This window comes from Notamacropus eugenii, chromosome 2, assembly GCF_028372415.1.
Source record: "Notamacropus eugenii isolate mMacEug1 chromosome 2, mMacEug1.pri_v2, whole genome shotgun sequence".
Taxonomy (NCBI): Eukaryota; Metazoa; Chordata; class Mammalia; order Diprotodontia; family Macropodidae; genus Notamacropus; species Notamacropus eugenii.
The window spans coordinates 538,431,007-538,458,799 of record NC_092873.1 but is presented as its reverse complement, the minus strand read 5'-3'; the positions used below and the strand labels follow the sequence as shown (position 1 = coordinate 538,458,799).

At 45.0% G+C, this 27,793-nt stretch overlaps 1 protein-coding gene across 1 annotated transcript in view; it reads right to left on the bottom strand.

Moving 5' to 3' along the window:
* Positions 1–27,793, bottom strand: part of ST6GALNAC5 (ST6 N-acetylgalactosaminide alpha-2,6-sialyltransferase 5) — a 243,791-nt gene that overhangs the window by 6,735 nt on the left and 209,263 nt on the right. Inside the window, exons 3-4 of the mRNA XM_072638617.1 lie at positions 20,864–21,273; positions 11,826–11,933 (exon numbers count right to left, since the gene is read on the bottom strand). Coding sequence (XP_072494718.1) covers positions 11,826–11,933; positions 20,864–21,273 — 518 coding nt within the window. The remainder of the gene's footprint in view (positions 1–11,825; positions 11,934–20,863; positions 21,274–27,793) is intronic.

Below are 27,793 nucleotides of genomic sequence, written 5' to 3'. Positions count from 1 at the left end.
ACTGGTAACCTACTTTCATTGGGAATGGGTTTAAGAGGGAACAGGACATATATATTTAGAAGAATATAAAAATCTTCTAAATTCAGAGGAAATAAAATGGTAGGGGCATAGGGAAGGGGGAGAGAACAAGGGAGGGATCTTTAAAGGGGAAGGTGAGGGAAGAGGTCAATGGGAGGTATAGAAGGGTGTTTAGATTTATGAGAATGGAAGGATAGGAAAAGGATCCTTGTAGGGGAATAGGCAAGTAATAGGAGGGCAAGGTAATGGGCAGAAGTAAAGTAGAGGAGGCAGGAGGGATAGGAAAGAAGAGATATGCACAAACATAAAAACCAAAGATCAGGAGCAGTATAGGTTTAGGAAAGTATATGTCTATATATGTATGTATATATGCATATGTGTATGTATGTGTGTGTGTGTGTGTGTGTATATATATATATATATATATATATATATATATATATATATATATATATATATATATATAGCTATAGAGAAACATATCTAAACATTATTGTAGCCTTCTAGGGAATGGGGACAGGGCAAAAAGGACAAAGCAATAAGTGCACAGCAGGAAACAAGGAAGGAAAGGAAGGAAGGAAGCAAAAAAAAGGTGGACAATTTTCAACACAACAGGTATTATTTATCATCCAGGTTTTCTTGAAATGAAAATTTATTGTTACATAATTTGAATCCTCTCTCATGTTGTGCTAGGCATGTGGCATGTTTTTTTTCTTTTAACTTTGCACTTAAGTCCCAATTTCTGAATTTGTGGCATATTTCTGTTTCTTTTCTCTATTCTGTATTTGTGTTCTGGCATTTGAGTCTAAAGTAAAAAAAAAAAACCATTAAAAAAGAGACCAACTTTGCCTAAGTATAAAGACACATTTCTTAAAGATTAGAGTTAGTCTAAATGAGCATGGTCAATCTCCAGCGGTGATAGGTTCTTCCACACTAGAGGCTTTCAAGACTGGATGACCAATGGCTGGGATGTAATAGGAGGATTTAGATACAGGTTAAACTAGATGGTTTTGGACATCACTTCCATCAAATAGGATGATTAAAAAAGGATTCTGTGAGAGCTCCTCCATCACACAAATGCCATCATACAACTTGGAGTTATAGGGCCTGAGTTTGAATCATGGCTATTCTGGTTACTCCATGTGTGACTCTGGGCAAGTCACTTCACTGCTGTTGCCTTCAGTTTTTTCATCTGTAAAATGAAGACGTTGGAAGAGATGGCCTTTGAGGATCCTTCAAGCTGTGAACTTTTGATCTTATAAGCCTGCATTGAGAGTCCCAGAGTGTTTGGAGCTGGAATGTCAGCTGTAATCATTTATAAAACCCTTAGCAGCTTAAATCTTAGTAGTTTATAGAAGTTCTTGGACTTGACAACCCAGGGCATCTGGGCTCCCCTTCCCCCAGCTTCCTGCTTCACAGGTTTTTTGTGTTTCAGGACTGTGGAAATGGGAAGCATCCTTGCTTTGTCAAGACCAGGAGAAACTTAGGGGAAGAGCAGGGAGCTGATATGCTTATGGGGAAGATAAAAAATTACATAGCAGGCTTTAGCCATCAGTCAACAGTGATAAGAATGGGCTGGGCAGGGAATGAGACATTGGGGCAGAGAATGATCAGTGTGAGAATTGCAGAGGTGTTTTGGACCTCTGAGACCAGCAAGTCAAGCTTCCTTATTTTATGGATGGCCTAGAGAGGACAAGCCTTGACTCAGGTGAATGCCAACAAGGGGCATTTTTAATGAATGTGTTACCTGTCCCAGGATTTGAACAGTGCGTCAAATTCCAATTTCTCTGATCTTAGGTAGAAATTTTTTGTAGTTCCCCCAGATATAACAGCCCCCACTGGAATAAATGGGCCCTCCCCACTGATGGGATCAGCCAGCATGCCTGCTCTAGCTGCAGTCTTAGAGCACAGAGATGAATTGGCATTGGTGTGTTCCAGAATTCAGCTTTACAAACAAAGGAGGGACCTTTGACTCTATCCTGTCTGGGTCCCTTATTTTATAGATCAATTAATCAAACAGCAGGACCTCGTATTGGCAGTGACTGTGCTCAGTGTCCCACCTTCTAAAGTCCCACCTTCTCCAGGTCCTCCCTTACTTCTCCTGCTTCTTTCTGGCAATGTCTCCAATTCATCCCCATCTCCATCTTGTTTGCACATAGTTGGTACCTGCTGTGAACTCCGATGGCAGGGAATGGTTTTTTGCCTTTTTTTGTATCCTCAGGACTTAGCACAGTGATCAGCACATAGTAGGTCCTTCATAAATGCTTCTTGACTTAACTAGGAACCAGAAACTAGTTGAAAAGAAATCATTGAATCATGAAGAATTCATTAATCAAGAAAGCAACAAGCACCAAAGTGCCAGCTAGGGCTAGACACTGCTCGGTGCATTTATGAAGCACCTACTATGTACCAGGCATTGTGCTGAGCACTTGATCTCGTTTGATCCCCACAACAACCTTAGGAAGGAGGTTCTATGATTATCCCCATTTTTCAGTTGAGGAAACTGAGTCAGAGATAGAGTGGCAGGGTCACTCAGCTAGAGTCTGAGTCAAATTTGAACTCAGGTCTTCCTGCCTCTAGGCCCACTGCTCTATCCACTGTCCCACCAGCAACCTCAGGTACAGAGACAAAAATGAAGCTGTTCAAGGAGTTTACATTCTATGAGCGAAGACAACACACGTGTGTGTGTGTGTCTGTGTGTGTGTGAGAGAGAGAGAAAGAGACACGTGTAGAGAATATACATTCATGTATGTACAAGACACATCCAGAGAAGATGTTAATAAAGACAAAAAGGCAGATGAGCTGTGCCACGGGGAGTTTCCACATGTCAGAGAAGGGAGGTTCTGTGCCCAAACACGCACGGACAGCAAGTAGCCCACATAGGGCTGGAACTCAGATCCTTGGTCGAATCCCATCATGGTGCTTTGGGGCATTCCTGGCTGCTTATGCCCCACAAGACCCTGGACCAACCACATGAGGGGAGGGAAAGAGGGGTCAAGAAGATGTCTGCTTGTTTTCGTATTGCATTTAATAAACTTTCGTGCCAAAAGGATTCCTTTATGGAACGTTTCAAGAAAGGGTTTCAATTCCAAAGGAATCTAATAAGCAAAAAGCGGCAGTCCTAGGCGTTACCTGAGGGCAGATGGGACATTTTGGATATACGTTTGGGGTCCATGTTGTTTCCTGATGTAAGCTCTTGGAGCCCAGAGATCATTTCATTTTTGCCCTGGTATCATCAGAAGACAGCACCATGTCTGACGCACGAGGCATTTCCTAAAGGTTGGCAGATTGCTTGAGGGCTCCATTTCCCTCATGACTCAAGGTAATTCTTCGTCTGCCTGGAGCCCTGGCCCTAATGCCCCTCCATTAGATGTGTCAATAAGAGTCCTAGAGTTGGCAAGAACCTGAGCTGGACATCCCTGAGAAATGGTCATCCAGCCTTGGCTTTGAGTCCCTGTGTGAAAGTGAATCTCCTGTCCTCCCAAGGCAGCCCACTTTACTTCTACATAATGATGAGGAGGAAGGCTTTTTCCCTTTCACTGAAATGAAATCTTCACGATTATTTCCACTCATTACCTCCAGTTCTGCCTTCTGGATTCAAACAGAATTCATTTACTCCATTTTTCCCCACATGAAGGCCCTCCAAATGCTATCAGACCCTCCCTAATATTCCTTTCCCCAGGTTCAATAGACTCAATCCTCACAGCATGCCCTGGTGGTGCTCTCCAACTTATTTCTTTCTTCCCAGAAATGGGGAATCTTGAGCTAAGTGTAATACTCCAGTGATCTGAATATGGCAGAGTGCGTCAGGAATGCTGCCTGCCTACTCCAGATGTTACGTCTCTCTTATTGTAGCCTCAGTTATTTTTAAAAGAGCTTTGATGACTTCCATTGCACCCAGCAAGTCATTGAGCTGATGTGGCCTAATGCTTCCTTTCACACAAATGGCTCTCCTGCCGTGTCTCCCCTCTTGGTAGTTGTGAAGTTGATTTCTTGAGCCCAAGTGTTAAACTTGACGTTTATCCCACTTACTTTTTAAATTCTTAGATGTAGTTCAAATTTTTTTACTCTTTTTTATCATTAAAAAAGTTTTAAGTTCCAAATTCTATCCCTTTCTCCCTCCCTTCCTCCTTCCCCTCCCCCCTCCCTGATGCAGTAAATAATCAGAAATAGGTTTACCATGTGCAATTATGTGAAGCACTTCCATATTAGTCATTTTGTACAAGACAAATAAAAAAATGAAAGAAAGTGAGACATAGCTTGTCTCAGTCTGTATTCAGTCAATATCAGTTCTTTCTTTGGAGGTAGAAAGTATGCTTCATCCTGAGTCCTTTGGGATTGTCTTGGATGGTTGTATTGCTGAGAAGAGCTAAGTTATTCACAGTTCTTCATCGAACAATATTGTACTGTGTACAACGTCCACCTGGTTCTGTTCACTTCACTATACATCAGTTCATGTAAGTCTTTCCATGTTTTTCTGAGATCATCCTGCTTGTCATTTTTTATAGCATGTTAATATTCCATTACAATCATGCCACAGCTTGTTTAGTCATTCCCCAATTGATGGGTATCCCTTTGATTTCTAATTCTTAGCCAGGGGCAACTAGATGGTGCAGTGGATAGAGCACTATCAAATCTCACCTCAGACACTTGACATTCACTAGCTGTGTGACTTTGGGCAAGTCACTTAATCCCAATTGCCTCATCCTGGGCCATCTCCAGTTGTCCTGATGGATATCTGGTCACTGGATTCAGATGGCTCTGGAGGAGAAATGAGGTTTGTGACCTGCACAGCCCTCCCTCACTCAAAACAAAGTCAAGTGCAAGTCATGTCATTATCTCTCTGATGGCATGGTCTTCTTCATCAATGAAGGATAAACACACACTAATTATTAGCCACTACAAAGAACTGCTATAAATATTTTTGTATAAATAGGTCCTTTCCCTTTATTTTGGATGTCTTTGGGATATAGATTTAAGTGGTATTGCTGGATCAAAGAGTATACAGAGCTTTATAGCCCTTTGGGCACAGTTCCAAATTACTCTTCAGAATGGTTGGACCAGTTCACAACTTCTCCAACAGTTTTTCCCAGTTTTCTCCACATCTCCTCCAACACCCAACATTTTCCTTTTTTTTTTGTCATATTAACCACTCTGAGAGGTGTGAGGTGGTACCTAAGTGGAATATTATTATTGTGCTATAACAAATGACAAGCAGAATGATCTCAGAAAAACCTGGAAAGATTTGCATGAACTGATACAGAGTGAAGTGAACAGAACTAGGAGAATGTTGTATACAGTAACAGCAATACTGTTCAGTGAAGAATTGTGAATTAGCTATTCACAGCAATACAATGATCCAAAACAATCCCAAAGGACTAATGGTGAAGCATTCTGTCTGTCTCCAGAGAAAGAACTGATATTAATTAAATACAGACTGAAGCATGCTAATTTTCACTTTCATTTTTTTCTGTTTGAATCTTCTTACACAAAATGGCTAATATGGAAATATTTTAAGAAATTGCACATGTGTAATCTATGTCTGATGCTCACTGTCTTAAGGAGTGGGGAGGGAAAGGAGGGATAGAATTTGGAACTCAAAACTTAAAATAAAAATATTTTTTAAATCAGAAAAAAAGGAATGCTTTCATTTGTGTGTTGGTGTTCCTGGCACAGTGATTGGCTAGGGAGGGGGACTGGGACTGGGACCAGACCTGTGATTCATTCATATCAGGAACTCCCAGCTGAGGAAGCTCTCTCCACTAATGCAGGTCTACACCTTTTCTGTAATTTAACTCCTGGAGAGTTGCCCAGGGCACTGAGTAACTTGCCCAAAGTCATGAAGTCAGTAGGTATCCAGGGTGGCACTGAAGCTGGCTCTGTCCCCTGCATGACAGATGATTGTCACTTGCTAAGTACTTAACAGTTGCTTATTAATTGTTTATATGTGAACAAGTTGCACTCCCCTTCCCCCAGCAGAATACAAGCTCCCCAGGGCTGGGGCTCTTATTTTTGTCCTAGGTCTGCAGTGTCTGGCACAGGGCCTGCCCAGCACATGCTTACTAGTGGCCTGATGGATGGATGGATGGGTGGGTGGAAGGATGGATGGATGGATTGACCTGAACGGAAACACCACCGACAGCATTAACATTCAACCCCAATCTTGTACTTTGCTTTTATTCTGCACCGTGGATGGAAGCCAAGGAAACACACTTCCCTGTTGTCCTGGCAGCTTTATTAATGCTGTCTGGCTAATAATTCTAGCAGAATCAACTCTTGGATATTCATGGTACCTTTGAGATGTCCTTCACATTATGGGTGAGATATTAATTTAGTTCCATGGTGGTGATCACTCTGAACCATTACTCCACTAATTAATACTCCAGAAACGATGGGGAACAGAGAGTTGTAAACTTGTTAATGTACCTAGGATCACCGGAAATCAGATTATTAGGCAGAATTTTAATGTGAAGCCCATAATTATCGCAAACAATTTACAATGGAAACTGGTGCTGGAAATGTCCCTCTATACCTTCCTTCTGAAGGCAGCGAGAGTAGATCATTCACAGCAATTTATATTCCATCCAAAGAGAAAGGCTTTGATTTCCAGAAGAGATAGGGCATGATTTAGGGGCCTGTGTGCTGCAGAGTAATATGTCTTGGTGCTTTCTCTGATGCTATTTGCATCCCCTCATTTGTGGCTTTCTGTGCAAGGGTACATGGTACTGGGGAAAAGCACAGGGGTTGCAGATGGATGAACTTTCTAAAACCAGGGAGGGGAGTTCTGGGTTTGGAGTCAGAGTGCCTTGGTTCAAAGTCCACCAAATTACCTCAATGACCTGAGCAAGTTATTCACCCTTCTGAGCCTCAGTTTCTTCATTGGCAAAATGAAAGATGGGAGCAGTAATTTCTGAATCTCTGACCCTCAGTTCCTAGGTGAGTACTGGAAGGCTACCTTGCCACAGTCATCACAAGGGGTCTCGCAATAGAAAAAAAAGTTGAGCTAAGATAGTGACCCTATCTACATGCATACATAGTTTTCTGCTTCGGTAGCCCCCTTGTCTTTTTTAAGAGGGACCAGGGGACTGATGTGCCCGCCTCTCAGCATTGCTTTCCTTAGTCACTCTGCCTTTCCGCCATCTCAGCTCTTGCAAGTCTTCTGACGCACCTCTGAATCCCTGTCATCATTTCTCAATGATACTCTATGGCACTGATCTGTCACATTTTTCCCCATTCCCTATCACTAGGTAGTCATTTTGTCTTCAGTTTTCTATTCTAATCAGATATTTTGATAGGTGTGGTTGAAAGAGTGTCCTGGCATTAGAGTGAGAAAACCCAGGTTAGAATCTTGAATCTGCTCCTTCCAACGATGTGATCCTGGGTTGGTCACTAGGGTTCTGCCTAACTCCTTTGGACTTCACATCCTGACTCTTAAAACAACCATTGAGGAAAAACAGCCCTCTTTCCAGAGGACAGAGAAAAATGTTTCCACTTGGCCAACTGGCTTTCAAAAAAACCAGGGTCACAGTGAACCTAGCATCCTGCCTAGTGAGTGAGAGTTATCCATCATTGGCCTCTGTAGCCCGGAGAGTGGGGCCATGGATGCTGCTTCTGCTTATAGGTAGATTTGTTTTTGCAGAGCAGTGCATGACATATCCTCCTTTGCCTGGAGAGTGTGTATGCTCCTGGTCAGTGGACAGGTAAGCAGTCTCCATTACTGTGCATAAGGTTAAAGAATCAAAGAATCTTAACATTGGAAGGGTCTTTAGAGGTTCTTTAGATCAACATTCCACACCATGTATAGTGTTTGAAAGACAGCCCTGCCCCTCAAACCCTAAGAGGTACTCCTAGAACCCTGGAGGTGACCCAGGGTACTTAAATATGGAGGGAAGGAGGGAAGGAAAGGAGGAAGAGAGGAGAGGAGGGAAGGAGAGGGAGGGAGGGAGGGAGAGAAAGATGGAAGGAGGGATGGAAAGAAGGAAAGGTAGGAAGGAAGCAAGCATTTCTAAAACACCTACTATGTGCCAGATGAAGTGCAGGAAGCACTTTGCACTTCTTACATCATTTGATTCTCATAAACCCCTGCAAGACAGGAACTGTTCTTATACCTGTTTTATAGATGTAGAAACTGATGATGAGAAAGGTTAAGTGATTTAGAGTCACACAACTCCCTGGGTTCAGACTCTGTTTATTACTAACTGTGAGTTCTTTCGGAGAGCCCAGAATGTCAGAGGAGAATGGCACCTCCCCCATCACCCAGTTCAGCCTGTACCTGCACACGAACATTTCCAACCCCTGCCCCAGGTGAGTGCCCAGATCTGACTGAAGATTTTGGGAGGGAAGGCTCGAGGGAGCCCCGTTCACTTTGTGTCCTCACCCCAAAGCTAAATCTGTTGCTTCACAATCCCTACATGTTGTTCCTAGTTCTGGATCCGAAAGCAGAAAGGGCCAGGCTACTGCTCTACTGCGGAGCAGCCTTGCCAATAGCTGAAGATGCCTACAAGTCACCCCTAAGACTTTTCTTGGGCAAGCTAAACACCCTAAGTTCCTCCAGCTGATTCCCAGATGGCTGGAATTTGGCCTCTGATGCTTCATAGCTGTGTGACTGTAGCAAATCACACCACCTCTTAGCCTCAGTTTCTCAATGTGTAAAATAAGGAAAATACTATTGGTAATTAGGTGGCACAGTATGATAAAGCATTAGACCTAGAGTGAGGATGAACTGAATCCAGTGTCAGACACTAAGCTGCCTGATGTTGGGCTGACCTCTGCCTGTCTCAGTTTCCTCAGTTGTACGATGGGCTCATAATAATGGCATCTGTCTTCCAGGGTTGTTGTGAGGATCACATGAGACCAGATTTGTAAAGCCCTTAGGGAAGTGCCTGGCACATAGTAGGGGCCTCTCCCCAGACCATGAATCAAATGCGATGATGAAGATGGAGCTCTGTAAATGTTCCAAGTATGCTACATGGCCCCTGTAGTTATCATCATTCATCATCATCATCATCGTCCTTGTTGTTATGGTGACATGACCTTGTCTAGAGGCCCTTCACCATCCTGGTGGGCTTCTTCCACACCTTCTTCTGCTCCTTGTCTGGGACTTTCTTCAAATGCGGTGCCCGGCCTTCACAATGGCATGAGATGAGGTCTGACCCCTGAGAGTATGAACCAGAGCCATGCCCTCTGTGGCTTTAATTCGAGGCCCACAACGGCACCGGCTTCTTCTGTCACTCTTGGCTCCCTGGCAGCTTGAAGCCCACTTCTCCTCTGGCCTCAACTTCCTCATCCATAGTGTGGGGATCACCTTCCATCTCTAAGTCCTGCCTGTGATCCAAGTGTGTCTCCTTGGGGCCAAAATGGGCTGGAATCTCTGCCCACTGGGGGTAGCTGTCAAGTCTCTATAGGCACCACTTGGCTACAGAAAACCAGTGAGAACACACCCAGGCTCTGAGTAAATCTTTTCTTTCGCCTCCAGTGACTGGGCAAATGTTGGAAACAGTAAGGAAAGTGTGACACTTAAAGGTTTGCCAAAGCTTCCTCACACCAACCCTGGGAGGCAGGTGCTATTATTATCCCCATTTACAGAGGGGGAAACTGAGGCAGGTAGGATCAAACGGCTTGTCTAGGGTCACACAACAGCAAATGTCTTCTTTCTGACTCTAGGTTTGGTGTTCTATCCCCTGCACCATTTAGTTTAGTAGTGCCAGGCACTTAGTAGGTGCTTAACAAATCCACTGACCTAAGTGCCTCCCAATAGAAGCTCTCTATTCCAGAAAACTCTCTGATCTGGGGTTAGATATCCAGAAGATCTTTTCTAACTGGGCATGCAGATGAAATTAAGCCAGACCCAAAGGTAAGTTAAGTGAATGCACTTTTCTCCTTTCACCTAGCCCCATTCCAGTCTGTCTGATGCACGTCTATCAGTAGCAAAGTCCCCTGCTTGTATGCAGGACAAGTTCCTGGCCTTCCTCCACCCATGGCAAATTCCCTGGTGCCTGCTGGCCTAGGCAGACCCTTCTGCCTCCCTGTGAAGTGTCGAGGCTGTCTCTTTGGAAAGGAGAGGTCAGCCCTGGCCCCACCCTTCTGCAGAAGGTCCATGGTTCAGACACTAACTTAGGGCATGGGAGAGATTGGCTAGTCACATGGTGCTCTCTTGGACAGAGAAATTTGCTTCAATAAAGCCCATGGAGACCAATACCTTCAGCCAAGAAGGGAGTGAATTGATAATCCCTGGGAGGCCACTGGGATTCCTTGAAGAGACCCCTCGTCCCGCAGAGCCTGAAACAGTTAATGTGCCTCAGAACAAGGAATCGTGAACACTTCTGCTTCACTTGAAGAGCTTGGCCCAGTGTGGATAATTCTTTGGATTCAGATGACAGATTGGGGAATGTGCAGGAGCACCCAACCAGCTCAATACCTAATAGGCAGGCACACGGCATTGTTCTATGGGAGCCTGCTGTTACACGGATGGGCACCCAAAGGCACGTCTGAGGCCAGTTCTAAATGGAAAAGTAACACGGGACCGATTCGAACGCTCCTTGTTCTCCAGACCAAGGACTCCAAACGGCATCGAAGTTGTGCACTGGCAACAATTCACCCTTCCATTCTCCCTGGAAGCTGACAACATGTGACCCTCTCAGAGTCCCTAGGGGGAAGGTGACTCTGGTCCCTCAACTGCTCCCTGTCCAGTTCTCCTCACCTATCCCTGGCTCTGGGACAGCTATGGAGGCTATCTGGAGGGATTGTGAGGGTTGAAGGGGACCCATTCAAGAAGCCTCTCAATCCCATGTGAGTGTCACTCTCTCTGTGCGTCTGTCTGACTGTTCATGACAAGGTGATGGACACCTCATGGACAAGCACATCTTGATAGCCCATAAATAGATAGGCTTATTAGTATATATTGGAATAAAAAGAAACTATATTGAAATATAGTTATCAAAATATTTGAAAGAAAGATGCTCATTCCCATTAAGTAATCATGAGTCCCAAGAAATCAGGCTGTGCACTTTGAGAGGGGATCAAAGTCTGCCTGGACCTATGCCAATGAGATACGACAGTACACCTAAGGAGACGCTCCTAACTTCTTTTAACATTAAAAATAAAATAAACCCAAATCCGGCAAGCACATGCATTTGACTCCAGACTTGCAGACACAAGAGAGGTGACAGAGATGAGACAAGCCAGGGAACCAGACTCTGAAGAATAGTTTAATTTTAGACAACAGTCACAACTGTCAGAAGAATTGCCCTCCTTAGCTCATTAAAGAATCACCACATTCCTTTCAAAGGAGAAGAAAGCTAATATTTCTTAATGTTCACTTCACATTAATATCATGCCAATTATTGCTTTACTCTCTGCTGATAAATATTCAAGGGAGAAGCAAGCCCCACAAGATGGATTAATTCTCTGGCAGTACAAACAAAAACTTTCAATATTTTATACCACATAATTAAATGCTGTTTGCTACCTTCAGAATCAGACCTTGGGACACGCTAATTAATTGCTTCAAAAAGACGGTTAGACATGCTTCAAGGCTGGTGTTCAGAATCAGACATTTCTGCGATCAGATTTAGGATTGGAGATTGAGAGCCGGATGGGAACTTAGATGCCCTCTATTCTGACCCCTTCATTTGCCAGGTGAAGAAATGGAGGCCTGACTTAGTGAGCTGGACTTCCTAAGGACCCACAGCTAGGAGTGGCTCAGCTGGGGACAGGTCCTCAGACCCCACATGCAACCTGTTTTCTTCCATCCCTCTCTGCTTCTTGAACCCACCTCATTCAGCACTGCCAATGAGGAATGCTCCTACCTGCAGAAATCGGGGGGCACCATGCCATACACATTGATTCGGTCACAGAGCTCTAATGCGATTGTCATTGTGAACCAGCCAGTGCTGAGCCAAGTGTTGGAGATCTTCCTGAAAGGAAAACACAATTAGGCTTCCAGGTTGGCACACCCTTACTAAGATATATAGATGAGAGACCATAAAAACTCTGTCATGGAGTCTTCGATCAAAACAGAATCTCTTAACTGGACCTGCCACACATTACAATGCAATTCAACAAAAATACTCAATACCATAAACATTTATTGGAAATCTAGAGGCCACGGAGAAACGTCGATATCTCCCCGGGGACAGTTTTAGAAAGTTGGTGTCTGGGATTCCTTGAAGTCACAGTCTCTGAGCCAGACTTTGTATAACAACCAATAGACTCAAAGGATGGAGCTGGAAATGGTCTCAGGGCTAACAGAGTCTGGCCCCCTCAACAAGAAAGGAAACCAAGGACAAGCAATTTAAAAATCATTTTATCAATACTTTTAAAAAAAGCTTCCTTTCTACTAAAATCCCACCAAACAAACCGGGCTGCTCTGGATGGAGCACTAGTCCTGAAGTCAGGAAGACCTGAGTTCAAATTTGACCCTAGACAATTGCTAGCTGGATTGAGCCTAACAGCCCCGGTTTCTTCATCTGTAAAATACTAGTAATAACAACACTGCCCTCCCAGGGTTATTGTGAGGATCAAATGAATTAATACTTCCAAAGCTCTTTGTAAAACTCCAGGTCCTGTGGAAGTGCCATTTACTAGCTACTGCGATGACGGCGACTCCCGTCACTGCTAACCACTCCACCACCCCTCAGTATGACACGTATTTGCTTAGATGACATTTGGACCTTAGAGGCCATAGTTCAATTTTCTCATTTTGCCAATGGGAAAGCTGAGTCTGGGAGAGGGGAAGTGATTCGTTTGGTGTCACATGAGTAATAACCAGTAGAGCTTTCATTTGAACCCAAGTCTCTGCATACATGTCATTTCCCCTGGAGAATGTCATCTCCCCCTCCCTCCCCCCATGAGGCTAAGGGTCTTCATGAAATAGATTGGTTCAAGTTGTCCACATCACCCAGCTAGTAGTTTTGGAATAATTAGAATCCCCCAGTACCTAGGGTTAGAATCGAGGATTAGGATTAGGAGTGGGTACCTAATAAGTGGTTTTTTGAATTGAGTTGATCTGAATCAGTCTAGGGACACTTATGTTGGTCACCTCCTCTTAAAGGTTGATACAAAGTCTTTAAGAATTATTGGGGTCAAAAAGATCGTTGTTCATGGCCCATTGTCTGACAATAAAGCTTTTAAAATTTAGCTAGGCTAATCTGAGTGACTTAAGAATCCACACCAGCGTTTACTCAATTCAATTCAACAAACACTGATTGATTGCTTTCCTCTCTCAGCCCTGCAGCCCTCCCAGCCTGGAAGACTCTGTCCTCCTCTGGCATGGCCAATGAGTACACAGGTCACCTCCAGTCCCCAACAATCAGAGCTTTCATGAAGGTCAGTGGGGTAGGGGATTCTAATTATTCAAAAACTCTGCTATCCAGGTCATGTGGACAGCTTGAACCATTCCATTCCAAGAAGACATGAAGAGATGTGGACTTTGAGCTATATGGATGAGGTAGTGCCTCAGCTTCAAATACCACCTCTGACTCTCCCAACCTGGGTAGGTGATCTTCAGGAGAAAGTCCCTTCCCCTTGTTAGATCTCTTTTCCTTCCCTAGCATCATTGGGTTGGTTGGCCTCTGAGCTGCTTTTCACCTCAATCTATGAACTACTGAAGAGTCTTAGACTTATTCTGTTTGGCCCCAAAGGACAGAACCAGGAGGAATGGGCAATTGGCAGAGGCCCAATGAGACTGGATGTCAGGAAAGCCTTCCCAAACAGGAGAACTGTCCAAGTGCAAAGGGCTGCTTGGGAAGGTGGTGGGCTTCCCCTCATTGGTGGTCACTAACTGGAAGCTGGATGATGACTTACTAGAGGTGTAGTTGGGAGTTCTGAGATGTACACAAGGAATCAGGAATCTCCATGGATATGAGTATGCTATGGTGCTTACCTCAAATGAGATGAACCAACAAATCTGTCCTTGTTACTGACCTCTATTGCCCTTCCCATTTTGATGAAGCCTGTCCTTCCTCACTGGGATGAGGAACAGACACAGTTGTGAGAGAGCCTCTGTCCTGTCAGTGTCCCTGGGACTATTTGCTCTACTTGCCCTGAATAATTCAGGGCTCAACTCTGTTTTTGAAGAAATCAGAAATTGCATCATCTTTCTCAGTTCTCCAGACTCCTTTATCCCATCTGAGGATGAGCCCAGGGAGACCACACCTGAAAGAAGAACTTGATAGTAAATGAGTGCTCCTACCAGCCTCCCCAGGATACAGCTGGGGGGTGGGGTGGGGTGGCGGTTCATTTCCATTTCTTGGTGTATCCCTTTTTCATTTTACTTTCATTTTGGAGGGGTTGTGGTATGCCTCATTAGCCAGCCTCAAACACCTTATCCCCAAGGTCAGACTGTCTGACTTTGCCCAACCAGTGTCCTGTGTGAGATGAATAAGAGATTTCACAGGGCAGCCTTTTATTTTTAACTTCAGGCATTATAGTACCCCTCCCTAGTAGACAACAATTTTCTTTTTAAAGGACCTCATGTTATTTTCATTTCACTTGGAGTGGAATTGGCAGGGGGCAAGGTAGAGAAGGGATGTGATATAAAGAAAAATCTTTTGCCCCAAACTTCAGCTAGGTCAGGGGACCAATGAACCCCTCAATCATGGTCCTCTGATACCCAGTTCTATAATTATCGAACCTAAACAGCTTCTCCATTCCCCAGTACTCGGGAAAGCAGACAAGTCCACTGAAAATGTCCTTGTGCTCTTAAGAGGCATACAGTCTGAAGGTGCCAAGGGATGCCATTGATTCAGCTGTTTCCTCCATGACCCTTGGGTTTTAATGCAGAGTCTGATTGCTCCTTTAGGCAGGATAACCCAAGTCTCAGAGTTAGATTTGGAACCATTAGATGGAATGGTCATGGCACGAGACAACATGTCCTTCAACAATAACTGATCTAGCATCTAGTACCATGTGACTGGCACTGTGTTAGGTAAACTTCACAAACCATGAATAGGAACCTCCTTCATTCCTTCTAGCCATGGCCACATCACACAGTTTTGGAGCCAGACAGAAGTGGGCTGGTAAATATTTAACAACCAGCTCTGTGCCTCTCCCCTCCTCTGGCCAAAGAGTGCATGACCAACTTCATTCACACTTTCTCTATCACCCTCAAGTCCTGATTTGTAGCTTTGCAGATTTGCAGGTGTAAACACACTCAGCAGAAAATGTAAAGATACTCTTGGCTAGGAAGGACTCAAGCACAGCCCAGTAGCCAAAATATGTGGATTTAGGTCCCGGTTCATGTGACCCTGGGCAAGTCACTCAGTTCCTAAATTGTGAAATGAAGGTGTGGGAATATATGGTGTCTCAGGCCGGTTCCAGCTCCCAACTGATGCTCCTAACATCTCTCTTTGGGGAATGGGGGGATGGGAAGTCACACGGCACAGCTCTAAAACTGAAAAGGATCATAGAAGTAATCCATCTCCTCTGCTTCCTTCTTTCTATAGACAGGGAGCAGGGAGAGGCGGAGGGATTTGTCCAAACCCACGTAGGCAGCCCTCGGCTGAGGTGGCATTTAAAAAGAGGTCCCCTGACACCAGAGCCAGGACTGTTTTTCCGCTAGAAAGGTCCAAAGGGTGTGGGTAAGAAGTGGGGCAGCTTATTGGGGAGGGGCTGTGGGAGGAATCCCCCAGCAGTTTTCCTAGAGGGGAGGGCGATCCAGCCTGGCTGTGCGGGCTCAGCTGCACGGACCGCGCTGGACACTGATTCTGGCCTGGGATGCCCACGAGATGCGGCAGCTGGGGAGCTATCGGGACAGTGCGCGCTCATCTGTGCGCCCCGAGAGATGGTTCTGGGGAGCTGGCAGTGACTGGGGTCTTTCGGAACCCACCGCCCTTTCCCAGGGGCTGCCCGAATCCCAGGGGAAACAGGGAATTCAACTCGAAGTTCCCCAAGTACAAATGGAAAGCGTGCCCACAGGGACACAAAGGAAACAAGAGAGCAGCCCTCAAGAAGGCGACTTCTCCCGGCTCAGTCTGGCTCGGTGTTCTTGGAGGCTAAGAAACCCCCGCCATAAAAACCCCGGCAGGAAAGCGACGGCTTTCTTAGAAGATTTGAACCCTTTCCCAGGAAAGGAATCTCTCCTGTTTTTTTACGCTTAATCATCTCTAATGAAAGACTATGAAGAGCTGTCATGTGCTTATTAGGGGAAATGATCAAATATTCTTTTATATGATGAAGTAACACCCCGAGCTGCTAATTCTATAGTGCTCAGTAAATTACAGGGAAAGGGCTTTCTGCTCGGCGAGGAGCTCATTTAGAATCTCCACGGCGATGCTCTCCCCGCAGTCATTTCATTTGTGTTCCCTTTATCTAATTACTGTAATATGGGTTCTCAATCGTGTTTTCCTAATGTCCTCTTATTCAGTTATCGAGTTATTTTCAAGTACACTTACTCTCTAATGTCACAGAATACTGGGGTACATCCAGGGCCTCTTCCAGTGTTTCTTCACTTCGGACAGTTAGGGGGTCTCTTCTTTGATGACCATGGAGAGAAACTTCTCCAAATCCCAGTCCAGCCTACTACACTTTCCTTTCTTATCTCAGCTGCTAGTCGCAAATGCCTTCCCCTTCTCACGACAGCTCTGCAATTCGCTTCCTTTCATTTTTATGTCTTATAAATGTCTGGTTGCTCTTCCAGAATTCGATAAATAATCCGTAAAATTTAGGGACAAAATGTGTATGGCCTTCACTACTCCTAGGCGCCCAGGTACACGGAGCAGCAGAAATCCCCCAGGGGCGAGGAGGGAGGGGTGGAGGGAGGAAAAGAAGCAGTCATCGGGTCCCATCAGCTAGGAAGGGGCTCCCTGGGGGGGGACCACCCCCAGGGCCATCCCCAGACACTGATTTACTTATAAGAAGCCATCTTATTTTAGCCAGCTGTGGTATAGCTGAAGAACATAACATTAGAGGACAGCAGCTGAATAGTCACGTGCCCCAGGCCACCTCTATCTGAACCCCGGGGACAAATCGCACTGGCAGCAGAGGGGTAGTTATCCCAAGAAAATTCTATCCAGTGCCTTAGGATTGCTACATGCTGTAAAGGATTGTTATCTCATTGAACCCTCACATAGGCTCTGCAATCTAAATGCTGATAATAACTCCCCATTCTACAAATGAGGAAACTGAGGCAGACTCAGTTTAATGGCTTACCCAAGGGCATACAGCTAATGAGTATATGAGGCAGAATTTGAACTCAGGTCTTCCTGATCTCAAGTCCAACACTCTATCCACCCTATCACTCAGCGATTTAATGATAATGATAATAACTGTAATTCTGGGTTCAAGCCTGGATCAGAACTTCATATGTGGAGTAGACTTTTACTTCATCTTCATGTATGTTTCTGTTTGCTCTCTTATAATAAAATTTTATGAAAGGAGAATTAGCTGTTAATAATTATAACTCAATCTTCATTTCTTTACATTGGACAAAAGACTTCTCCACAACTTACTCTCCTGCTGTGGATAAGGCAACAGCTCAGATGGATTAAATGACTTGCCCAAGGTTATGCCACTAATCACTGTCCACTACAGTGGAGAATTGGATGTGACTGAAATGACTCAACAGCAACCAAGGTCACAGCTGGGATGTGTTGAAGGCAGAACTTGAACCCAGGTCTTCTGTCTTCCTGACTCCAGTCCAGTTCTGTAGCTGCAATGCTCTGCTCTTCTCCTTCTGTGGACTCTTGCACCCCATTTCACCGGGCCTTTGTTTTCATATTTCAGTGGAAACTTTTTTCTAAAGTTGTCAACAGTATCTTAATTGCTCAACATGATGGTCTTTCACAGACCTCATCCCTCTTTATTTGGACACTGTCAACCAGCTTCTACCTCCCCCACCCCCAGCACAGCTCTCTCCGCAGCACACCTCGTCCCCTCTTTTCCCTTGGTTTTCATGTTTCATTCCCCTAGTTCTCCTCTCATGAACCTGAAATTTCAGCATCCCCTTCACTAGGTCATCCATGTTTCACCTTCTAATCACTGGCATTGTTTGGTACTGAGCCTTCACATCTTTTTTGTACATTCTCTTTCTAGTGGATCTCATCAACTCTGATGGCTTCCATTATCATCTCCCTGATGATGACTCTTCAATCTTTACATATCCAGATGCAGTTTCTCTCAAGAGCTGCATCCCAACACCATCAGCTACCTTCTAGGCATATCTTCTGGGATGTCCCATTGATCATTCAGACTCAACCTGTCCAAAACAGACATCATCTGTCCTAGTCTTCCAAACCTCTGCTCTTCCAGACTTGCCTGGTTCTTCTGACAGCATTCCCATCATTCAAGTCACTCAAGTGATCCTCCCCTGTTCACTCTCCCTCCCTATCCCTTCCCCATATCCCACTAGTTGACAAGTCTTTTAATTTTACTTTTGCAGCCTCTCTCACATCTGTACTCTTCACTCCACTTACAAAATCACCAGTGCAACCCAGACTCTCCTCGTCTCTGAAATCATGTTCCTCCCCTATGACTTCTCGGGTAAAATGCAGATGCCACAGCTTGGCATTTAAAGATGTGCCCCAGACTCCCTGTTACTCTTCTTCCCAGTCAGCCCAAGGGGCACATCTGTTGTTCCCATGGTCCCTCTACCCCCATATTGGCACAGGTGCCTCCTGTGGGCTTCCTTCCTGCCAACAGGTCTTTGAACTTCAGTCTCTCTCAAGTCTCAGTGCAGGGGCTCCACCCTGTAGACAAGGACACTTCTGATTCTCCTAGTTCAGAAATTCTTCTCTTTGCTGCATCCTGGAGTCCTTGGCAGTCAGGCTGGTGAAATCTATAGACCCTTTCTTAGAGTCATAATTTTAAATTTAAAATAAAAACAAAATACATTGGATTACACAAGAAACCAATTATAATGGAATGCAATCATCAAAATATTTTGTTCAAAAATCAGATGCACAGGCCCCTTGGTTAAGAATCTCTGTTAATCATTAACTCTCTTTCCACACTAAAATTATTTGTATTTACTGATATGTGTCTCCCCCTCCCCCCCAGAATGTATGCTCCTTGAGATCAGGGTCTATTAAAAAAAGATCATCGTATTCCTAGCATGGAGCAGCTGCCTAATGAATACTTGTTGAGTCAGACTGCATTGAATGAGCCCTGCTTGCTGAGTGACCTTCAATGAGTCATTGGAACTCTCCCGGCCTTCACTTCCTCATTTGGAAAGTGAATGGGCTGGTTGAGATTATCTTTCTGTCCTTTTTGGCCACAATAAAATGTGAATAAACCAAGGAACATTTGTTCTTTTGGATATTCTCCTCATAAGCACCAGAAAAACTCACTTTGCCAATGGCCAGTGTTTAAAGCACTGCTGACCTACCTTGTGGAAATATTTCCACCCAACAGGTTGCCATCACCCTGCAAAATATTTCCACCACAAAAAGAAGCTCCATTCTTTTTAATTTTCACAAATCAGTCAAAAAGTAACTCTGAATTTGTTACTCTAAAGTAAAATCTGTAATCATCATCTCTCTCCCTTTTTGCCCTTATGGATAGTGTGCTGAACCTGCAGCCAGCAAGACCTGAGAATCCACTCTGTCCCCCACCATTTACGAGCTGTGTGATCTCCTACAAGGCTCTTGCCCTGGCTGAGCCTCAATGTTCTCATCTGTAAACCAGGGGTCATAATGCCTGTAGTTTCTACCTCCCAGACTAGTGAGGCTCAAATGAGAAAAGGCTGGTCAAGGAACTGACAGATTTCAAAATGCTTTGAAAATTCCAGTTATTCTTATTGCTGTAGCTAAACTGTGCATGCAAAATATTTTAAGTTGAAATAATTCATCATAACTACTAAAGGTTCTTTTCAACAAAGAAAGATGCCACCTGTGGCTCATTCTTGTATCCATGATATAGAGGACTCCACCTGGTACCCTGGATGTTTGTGAGGTCATAGTTTCAGGCAGGAAAAGAGCCTTTGGCATCTTCTCCTCTGATCCTTGATTTTATAGATAAGGGACTAAGGATTGGACAGGGCAGAGTGATTTGCCCATGGGGAACAGGAAGTTAGTGTCACAGCTGGGATTTGAACCCAAACCTTTGGATTCCCTCTCCAGCATGTGGTTAGCATATTTAGGCATTGGCCCCCAAATATCAGAGGGACCAATCTTCCAAGCTGGGCTCACAGCTTTGGTTGCTGCTGTGACATCTCCCACTCCACCTTTTAATGGGATAATACCAGGGGAGTAGGCAAAGCTAGAAGCGTGGGGTACTGCTCTCAGCACAGTGCCTGCCCCCTAGGAGCTACTTCACAAATGTTTCTTCCTTCCCCTGTTCAGAGGTCTGCCATATAAGCTCCTCAGAGGGAAGGTCTGGCACAGGGTGTTCATGGTACATGGTGCTTAATAAATGCTTGTTGATTGACTGATCTGCTACTAATTAGCTGTACACCTCACACAAGTCACTAAGAGGTAAGGCCTGTCACCTCAGACAGACCCTTACATGACTGAGTTTCTTGTTTCCTCATCTGTAAAGTATGTGTGTGAGTGGGGGTGGGACAGGCAGTTGAGCTCAGTGGTCCGAAGGTCACTTCCATCTCTAAATCTGCCATTTCAGAGGACTTCTAAAGACCCTTCCATCTCTGACGTTCTGAGCTCCCATGGCTTTCTCACAAAAAGCTTTCCAAACAGGCGCAGTGTTTTTCTTCTTAAGACCCAGTTCCTCTCCTGGAAATGCCCAATTTCTTCTCGAGCTGGGAGAAACCCAAGAAGTCTCCTTGTCACAGAACCACAGAAGGTCAGAGTCGGAAGACACCTGCCCAGCGAACTGTGAGGGTCAGTGCGCACTCAGAGACCGAGGCTGCGCGCCCTCGTTCTCAGGAACCCTCCAGCACCTTGAGCCTCCTTACCTGTCTTTGCCAGTTTCCTGTTTGAAGAGCTCGTCAAAGTGCAGCATCTTGTGCCGAGTGATCATGAAGACTTTTAAGCGCGGGAGGACCTGATTCATGAGCTGCAGGCTATTGTAGACCAGCCCTTTGCCATCCCTGCGCATGTAGCTGCTGGGCCCCCAGAAGATGAACACTGTGCCCTGGCTCGTGTTTAAGAGTTCCTGTCTCTTGTGGAGAATTCTCTGGATGCTGGAGTGCGCGATGACTCGGAGGCTCGTTTTGTTGCCCACGTCCCGGCCGTAGCCGCGGGTGGGCGCGTCGTTCATGCGGATCACACACTCCGTCTGGTCGATGCGCTCTCCCTGGAGGCTCCCCAGAAGGTGGCCCGAGCTTGTCACCAGGGCGCAGTCTTTGCAGTGCATCTTCAGGGACTGTAAAGCATCAGAGAAACAAAGGCGGACTGTTAACGGGAGGAACAGGGGGGGATCAACTGAGGGAGCCAGATTAGGTGCCAGGGCCGGGCTTGTAAATGTTTAACCACCAGGTCTCCCGGAAAACAAAACAAAACAAACAAACCAGTATTCAGCACACATTTTGCGTTTTTAACAGGCATCATTAACATTTTTCTCCACTGCTTTCTTAAATATAGAGATTCAACAAAGCCATCCGTTGGGCCTTGTTTGGTGGCATTTGCCACTTTCCAAGGTGCCAACGCTCACCCTGAAGACTTAGTGATTGTCTTTCCGGAATAGATGGGAGGTGGTGCCAGCATGCCCCTTTTAAGTGCCTACTATGTCAAGGTACACAACGTGTGTTGGAGTGGAGAGAGAGCCAGCCTCAAAGCCAGAAAACCTGGGTTTCCTTTGGCTTCTTCCATGTGCCCTGTCAGCATGACCTTCTGCAAGTTACTCAACATCTCAGAGAACCAGGCAGTTCAAAGTCTCAGAGTTCAGAGGAGGGACCATGACCTGGGTAGAAGTTTACTTGCCTCAATGTTCCTTAGGCCAATTAAACCTCAAGCCTGGTCCCTGTCCTCTCTCTATTCCCCAGATTCAGAGCTGGAGGGACCTCCAAGGTTGTTTGGTCCAATCCTTTCATTTTCCAATTGCAGACAGTAAGGCCTAGAGGAAGGTGGCTGGTCTGGGGATACATAGGGTTTGGCAAAGCACTTCATGTCACTCTTGCATCACATATGAAGACATGGCTGGCCACTTGGTTGGTGGCACAAAGAGATGAATTTAGACCTCGTTGACCAGATTCAAAGAGTAATCATCAACATCCACTCAGAAGGAAGTCTCCAGTGGAGCGCCCCTGGAATCTGTGGTTGGTCTGGGGTCATTCTGCACTTCTATCCATGATTCCCTTAGTTAAAGGTATGGATAGAATGGTTATCAAATTTGCAGATAGCACAGAGCTGGGAAAAGTAGTGAACATTCTGGATTTCCTAATCACCACATCCCATGGTCTCCTCTCTGCCTTCATCTTCTTCACAGTTACACTGTTGACTGACCTCTTCCTGGGCTACCATCACACACTAGTTGATTCTCTGGTCTTTCAACCACCCCTTCATGGTCTCCTTTTCATTTTATCATCCCACATCATACCCCAAACAGCAAGTATCCCCTCAAGGCTCTGTCTGTCCTAGACTCTTCTCTTTTTGCTCCCTCTCATGGGTTTAAACATCATCTCTACGAAGACATTTCTAGGTATTCAACCCTAGGCATCTTGAGTCTGTAAGGTGCAGAGAAGGTGCCAACTTCCATGGGTAGAGGGAGTTTTCTCACATGGGACTCACAGGTCTGGTCCCTGTTTCTACTCCTATGTCCGAACCATGTACGGGCAATAAAAAGACAGGAACAAAACAGTCCCTGCCCACAGGGGGCTTCTTGTCTACTCTGAGAATCTAGCCTGTTCACAGGTAAATAAAGACAAATATGCACCAAGAAATTTCAGGAGAATGAGGGGAATAAGGAGATGAGGTGCAGGATGATTCTCATATTGTCCTGATCCTCACCGACTTTCAAAACTCAAGAGCTGCAGATTTTGATGTCAGTGAATCTCACACTTCGGATTTCAGGATTGTTTATTCTAAGGCTCAAGTCACTCCCTCTTAGCCTCCATTTCCTCATCTGTAAAATGGGGACAATAGCACCTACCTCCCAGGGTAGTTCTTAGGCTCAAATGAGATAGCACAAGTAGAGAGCCTGGTGGGTCTCCAAGCGTGTGTTTTTATTATTTTTTTATTGAAGGTCTGGCACATGGCTGAGGGGCTCGAGAGGCTGGCAGTGTTTGATTATAAAAACTTGGATGAATAAGTGAATATTCTCTGGGGCTGACTTCGTGACTTGATTTTTAAACTTTTGGCTAGAGTAGATGATGTCTCTGACCTCTGTCTTTTCCTGCCTCTGGGCCTTTGTCCTTGCCTTTCCCCATGCCTGGAAAGGTCAGTCCCCACAGCTCCAACAGCTTTTATTTCATTGATGGGAGAATGTCTGGTGTGGGGTCTTTCTCCATCAGTGCAGGCCAGTACCAACTCTGCAGCTCAGTCCTAGCAAGTTTTCTGGGGGCACTAAGGAGCTACATGATTTGCCAGAGCAAATATGTATGAGCAGTAGGACTTGAACCCAGACTTTCCTGGCTTTCCAGCAAGCTCACTCCCCACCACACCACACTGCCTCCCATCTGCTACGTAGTTATCTGCTGAAATTCAGAGGAAGGTCACTGGCACTTTGGGTGGATTCTCCACAGAATCATTTGGGAGGGAAGGCAGGGTTTGCTTTTGATGTACAATGACAGATTGGGGGGATAGATATGATGAATGAAACTCCAGATTTTTTGGAAAAAGTAAAATCTTCCCTAGATTATAAGCCCTTTGAAGGTAAGGACAATGCCTCATTTCATGTTTGCTGCTCTCCTAGCAAGTAACATAGTTCTGTGCACAAAGTGGGTATCTATCCAATGTTTGGGGGCTCTTATTGTCAAAAGTCTACTGTATAATGTGAAGAGGGAGCTTGGGGGAGTGAATGGACCCTGGACTCGAGGTCAGGAAGATTTGCATTCATACCCTGCTTGTCTCTTACTAGGTCTTCATGGGCCAGACATTTTACATTAGTGTGATTCTGGTAGCTCTTCTGCTTAGCTTTCCAGTCAGAGATGGCAAACATGTAGTAAAGGGCAGTTCTCACGCCAGGAATTCCCTCATGAACCATCCTGATACTTTGATATTCCCATATTACAGAAAACTAGTCCATGTTTAGGATGGAAGGTGAGTGCTGGATTTGGATTCCAAGTACCAGCTTTCAAACCCCAGCTGTCTTCTCCTTGGGGTTTGGCACACCCCTGAGCCTTTATTTCTCCCATGCACATGACACCATTGGGCTAGAAGATCTCCAGGGCCCCTTCTGGTTTTAAATGAATGATTCTCTGGTTAAGACTAGGTGGGAGATGATGCCCAAAGCCAACCCCTGGCACTCTGTGTCTTCTTTTGAAATGGACAGCTGGTGGGTGTTTACCTGAAATCAGTAGTGGTCTGAAGCACAAAGAGACTAGGTTAGGCCACGTGGGGAAATCTGCCCAGGTCAGCAGTAGAGGCACATCTGGGAATCCTGACTTCCCTTCAAGAATGACAAGGCAACAGGACAATATGCATTTTGGAAGCTAGGGACCAAGGCCTCTGATGGCAATGTTAATTTTAACCATCCTGGCACACAAATGGTTTGATTTTGGAATGCCTAAGTATGTGAAATCAAACATTTCCATGTTAAGGTTCAGTGGGAAATATCGTTTACTTGCTGTCTGAATATAATATAATTAGGGCCACTGGCCAGGACCAACAAGCCCCAGCCAGAATAATGATAGGAAGCCTGGGAGGAGCTTATGGGTTGTTTGGGGAGTTTTGTGAAGTGGTGATGTCACTGACACTGTCTTACTGCCAGGAAGCCACAGGGCCAAGGGAAGAGGCCACCAGTCTGGGATGTAGAGGAACGGTGCTAGAAGGCAGAACCTCAGACATGAAGGGAACAACGGAGCTCACTAAGTCCAACTTTTCTATTGATATAAAATAAAATAAAATAAAACCCAGAAGCTTAGAACCTCAGAAGTGAGGGCAGCCAGGACCTGGCTAGGTGCATTCTGCCATGTCCCTGACAAATGGGCATCCAGGTTTCACTTGACTCTAAGAATTAGGTCATTTTTCCTTAATGTTGAACTAAAACAGGCTCCCACCTCTCCCATCTCCTGGCTCCTGGCTCTGTCCTGTGGGGGCAACCAGCAGTTCTGATTAGTCTTCCACAAAAAAGCTGTTTGAATAATTGAGGACAGCCATCCTGGCTCTCTATAAGGTTAAATGTCTTCTTCAGGTTAAATGTGTTCAGTTCTTTCAATCCATTCTCACCGCACAGATTTTCCCAGTCTCCTCCTCGCTGTCATTTTGTTTGATTTGTCAATTTTTTTAAAATTGAAAAGCAGAGATTCTGCTCATGATTTTATCAGAAATTTAGATTCTCTGGAATCACAAGTTGTGATCTCTGATCTGCATCTACATACATGACCTCTCAAATCCTTGGGCACTGAAGAATCAGGTTCAATTTACCAAACGTAGAGCAGAGTGGAGAGAGCACTGGACATGGAGTCAGAATGACAGAAATTCAAGTCCCACCTTCTCACTAACTCTACATAAGCCCTTTAACCTCCCTTGGTCTCAGTGTCCCAATCTGTGGCAGCATCTATCTCTTAGGGTTATTGTGAGGATCAAATGTACTGAGCCTTGTGCCCACAATAGCAATAATGGCAGGTGTGTAATGCTTTAGGGTTTGAAAATAACCTTACGTTTGTTATCACAACAACCCTGGGAGAGAGGGGCTAATATTGGCATAACAGCAAATTTTATAGATGAGGAAACTGAGGAGGAGAGAGGTTAAGGAACTTACAGAGGGTCTGGTAGTGAGCATCAGAGGCAGGATTTGAACCCAGTTCCTGTCACTGGAGAGTCAGGTCTCTTTCTGCTATATCGCTATCATCCATATCCATCTATATCTATACATCTCTATAGCATTTATAGCCACATTCACATCCACACCTATATTCATCTCTATCTTATATCTATACAACCTCTGTATCTATATAATTCACATCTATCTTCTCTCTGTCTCTGTCTGTCTCTCTCTCTCCCTCTCATCTCCTCTACTAGAATGTAAACTTTTTAAGGACAAGGACTGATTCACTTTTGGTTTTACATCCCCAGGACTTAGCTTAGTGCCGAGCGCACAGTAGGTGCTTCATCAATATTTGTTGATAGATCAGGTACGATTGAAACCTGTGGAAGGGAGGTTTTCTTGGCCTGTCACCAGAACAAGCATCTAGAAAAGCATTTCATCTGCCCTCACTGGGCCAACTCAGGGCTGCTTTGGGGGGTGGGGTGGGAGTTCCTTCCGTTATGCTAGACTGGATTCCTTTCCATGACTGCAGAATACTACTGCTTCACATCTGGTGTTGTACTCTCTCATAAGGCCCTTCTGAAGGATTGTAGCTAACTTCACAGCTGGGCTCTTGCTCCAGAATCCACTGAGATCACACACACACACACACACACACACACACACACACACACACACACAGAAACAGAGAGAGACAGAGAGACAGACAGAGAAAGATAAAGACAGAGAGAAAGAGGAAAAGGAGAGAGGAGGGAGAGGGAGAGAGAGAGAGATAGAAGTCTGGGATCTGTCTTAAGTGCATTTCAGTAAGTAGTGCCAATAAAATGACCATATCCATGCTAAACATAATGCAGCATTTATTTTCCAGCTGAGGAGTAGAGCACGTTCTGGTGGCTGAGTCATGACCAAAGAAGAAGGAAATGAATTCCATTTTCTGTATTCAGAAGACCCGATGCTGTCTTGGAAGGTTGAATGACTGAAAATTAAACAATTTGTGTGGCCCTGTTTCTTGGGTTTTTATATTCTCAGCCTTGCATAGTAAAAAGAAGAACTTGTTTCCGACCCCGTCTCTGCACTTGTACTATCCTCAGGGGCTTAATGATATGGGTAGAAATATTCATGCCATGGTGAGCCAGGCTTCCTAATGCAGTAGTGACATAGATTTTCCCTTAAGGTGACTGGGGCCCCCTGCTTGGGAGAGGAATGAGACAGTAAATGAGGTTAAAGGAGAAAGAGGGGGTGCTGATATGAATGTTTAGGAATATAACTAACCACAACCTCTCCCTACTCCTACCGTCCACCTCAACTGGTTCATCCCCCAAGCCTATAGTGCATGACTTCACTAATTCCCTGAGATGACTAAAGCCCACAACTGGATCTCCCAAAGGCTCCATTTCTTAGGACTCTCTGCATCCTCTCCCATTCTCTTTCCTCTTTTCTACTCATTATCCATAGAAGAAAGATCTCTTTTCCTTCCCAGAGATTTGTAGGATCCCAGCTCTATATCTAGAAGGGATCTCATCTTTTTTCAGATGGAGAAATTGAGGCCTGGGGAAGTGAAGGTCACAAGCAGCAAGTGTTAGGACTAGGATTGGAATCAGGGCTAAGACTGTAGGTCATGTCTAGTCTTAGGATCTCCTAGGTGATGTTGTGCTATACCTCCCATGATTCTAGGTCCTCTCCCTGTGCCCTTCATCGAACTCCACTCAGTCTTCTCCATAATCTTGTTCACCCAGTCACCCTGTCTGTCTTGTGCATTTCAATCCCTCTTTCTTCATAGGCTCCTTCCTACCCATTCATCCATACACTCATCCGTCCACACACCCACTCATCCATTCATTCACCCATCCATTCATCCATCAATCCACACATTCATCCATTCACATACCCATCCATTCATCCACCCATCCATCAACAAGCATTTATTAAACACCTTCTGTGTACTAGACATTCTATTTGGTTTTGGGGATCCAAAGACAGAAGTGGAATCCATCTGTCCACGGGCATGCTCATTTCT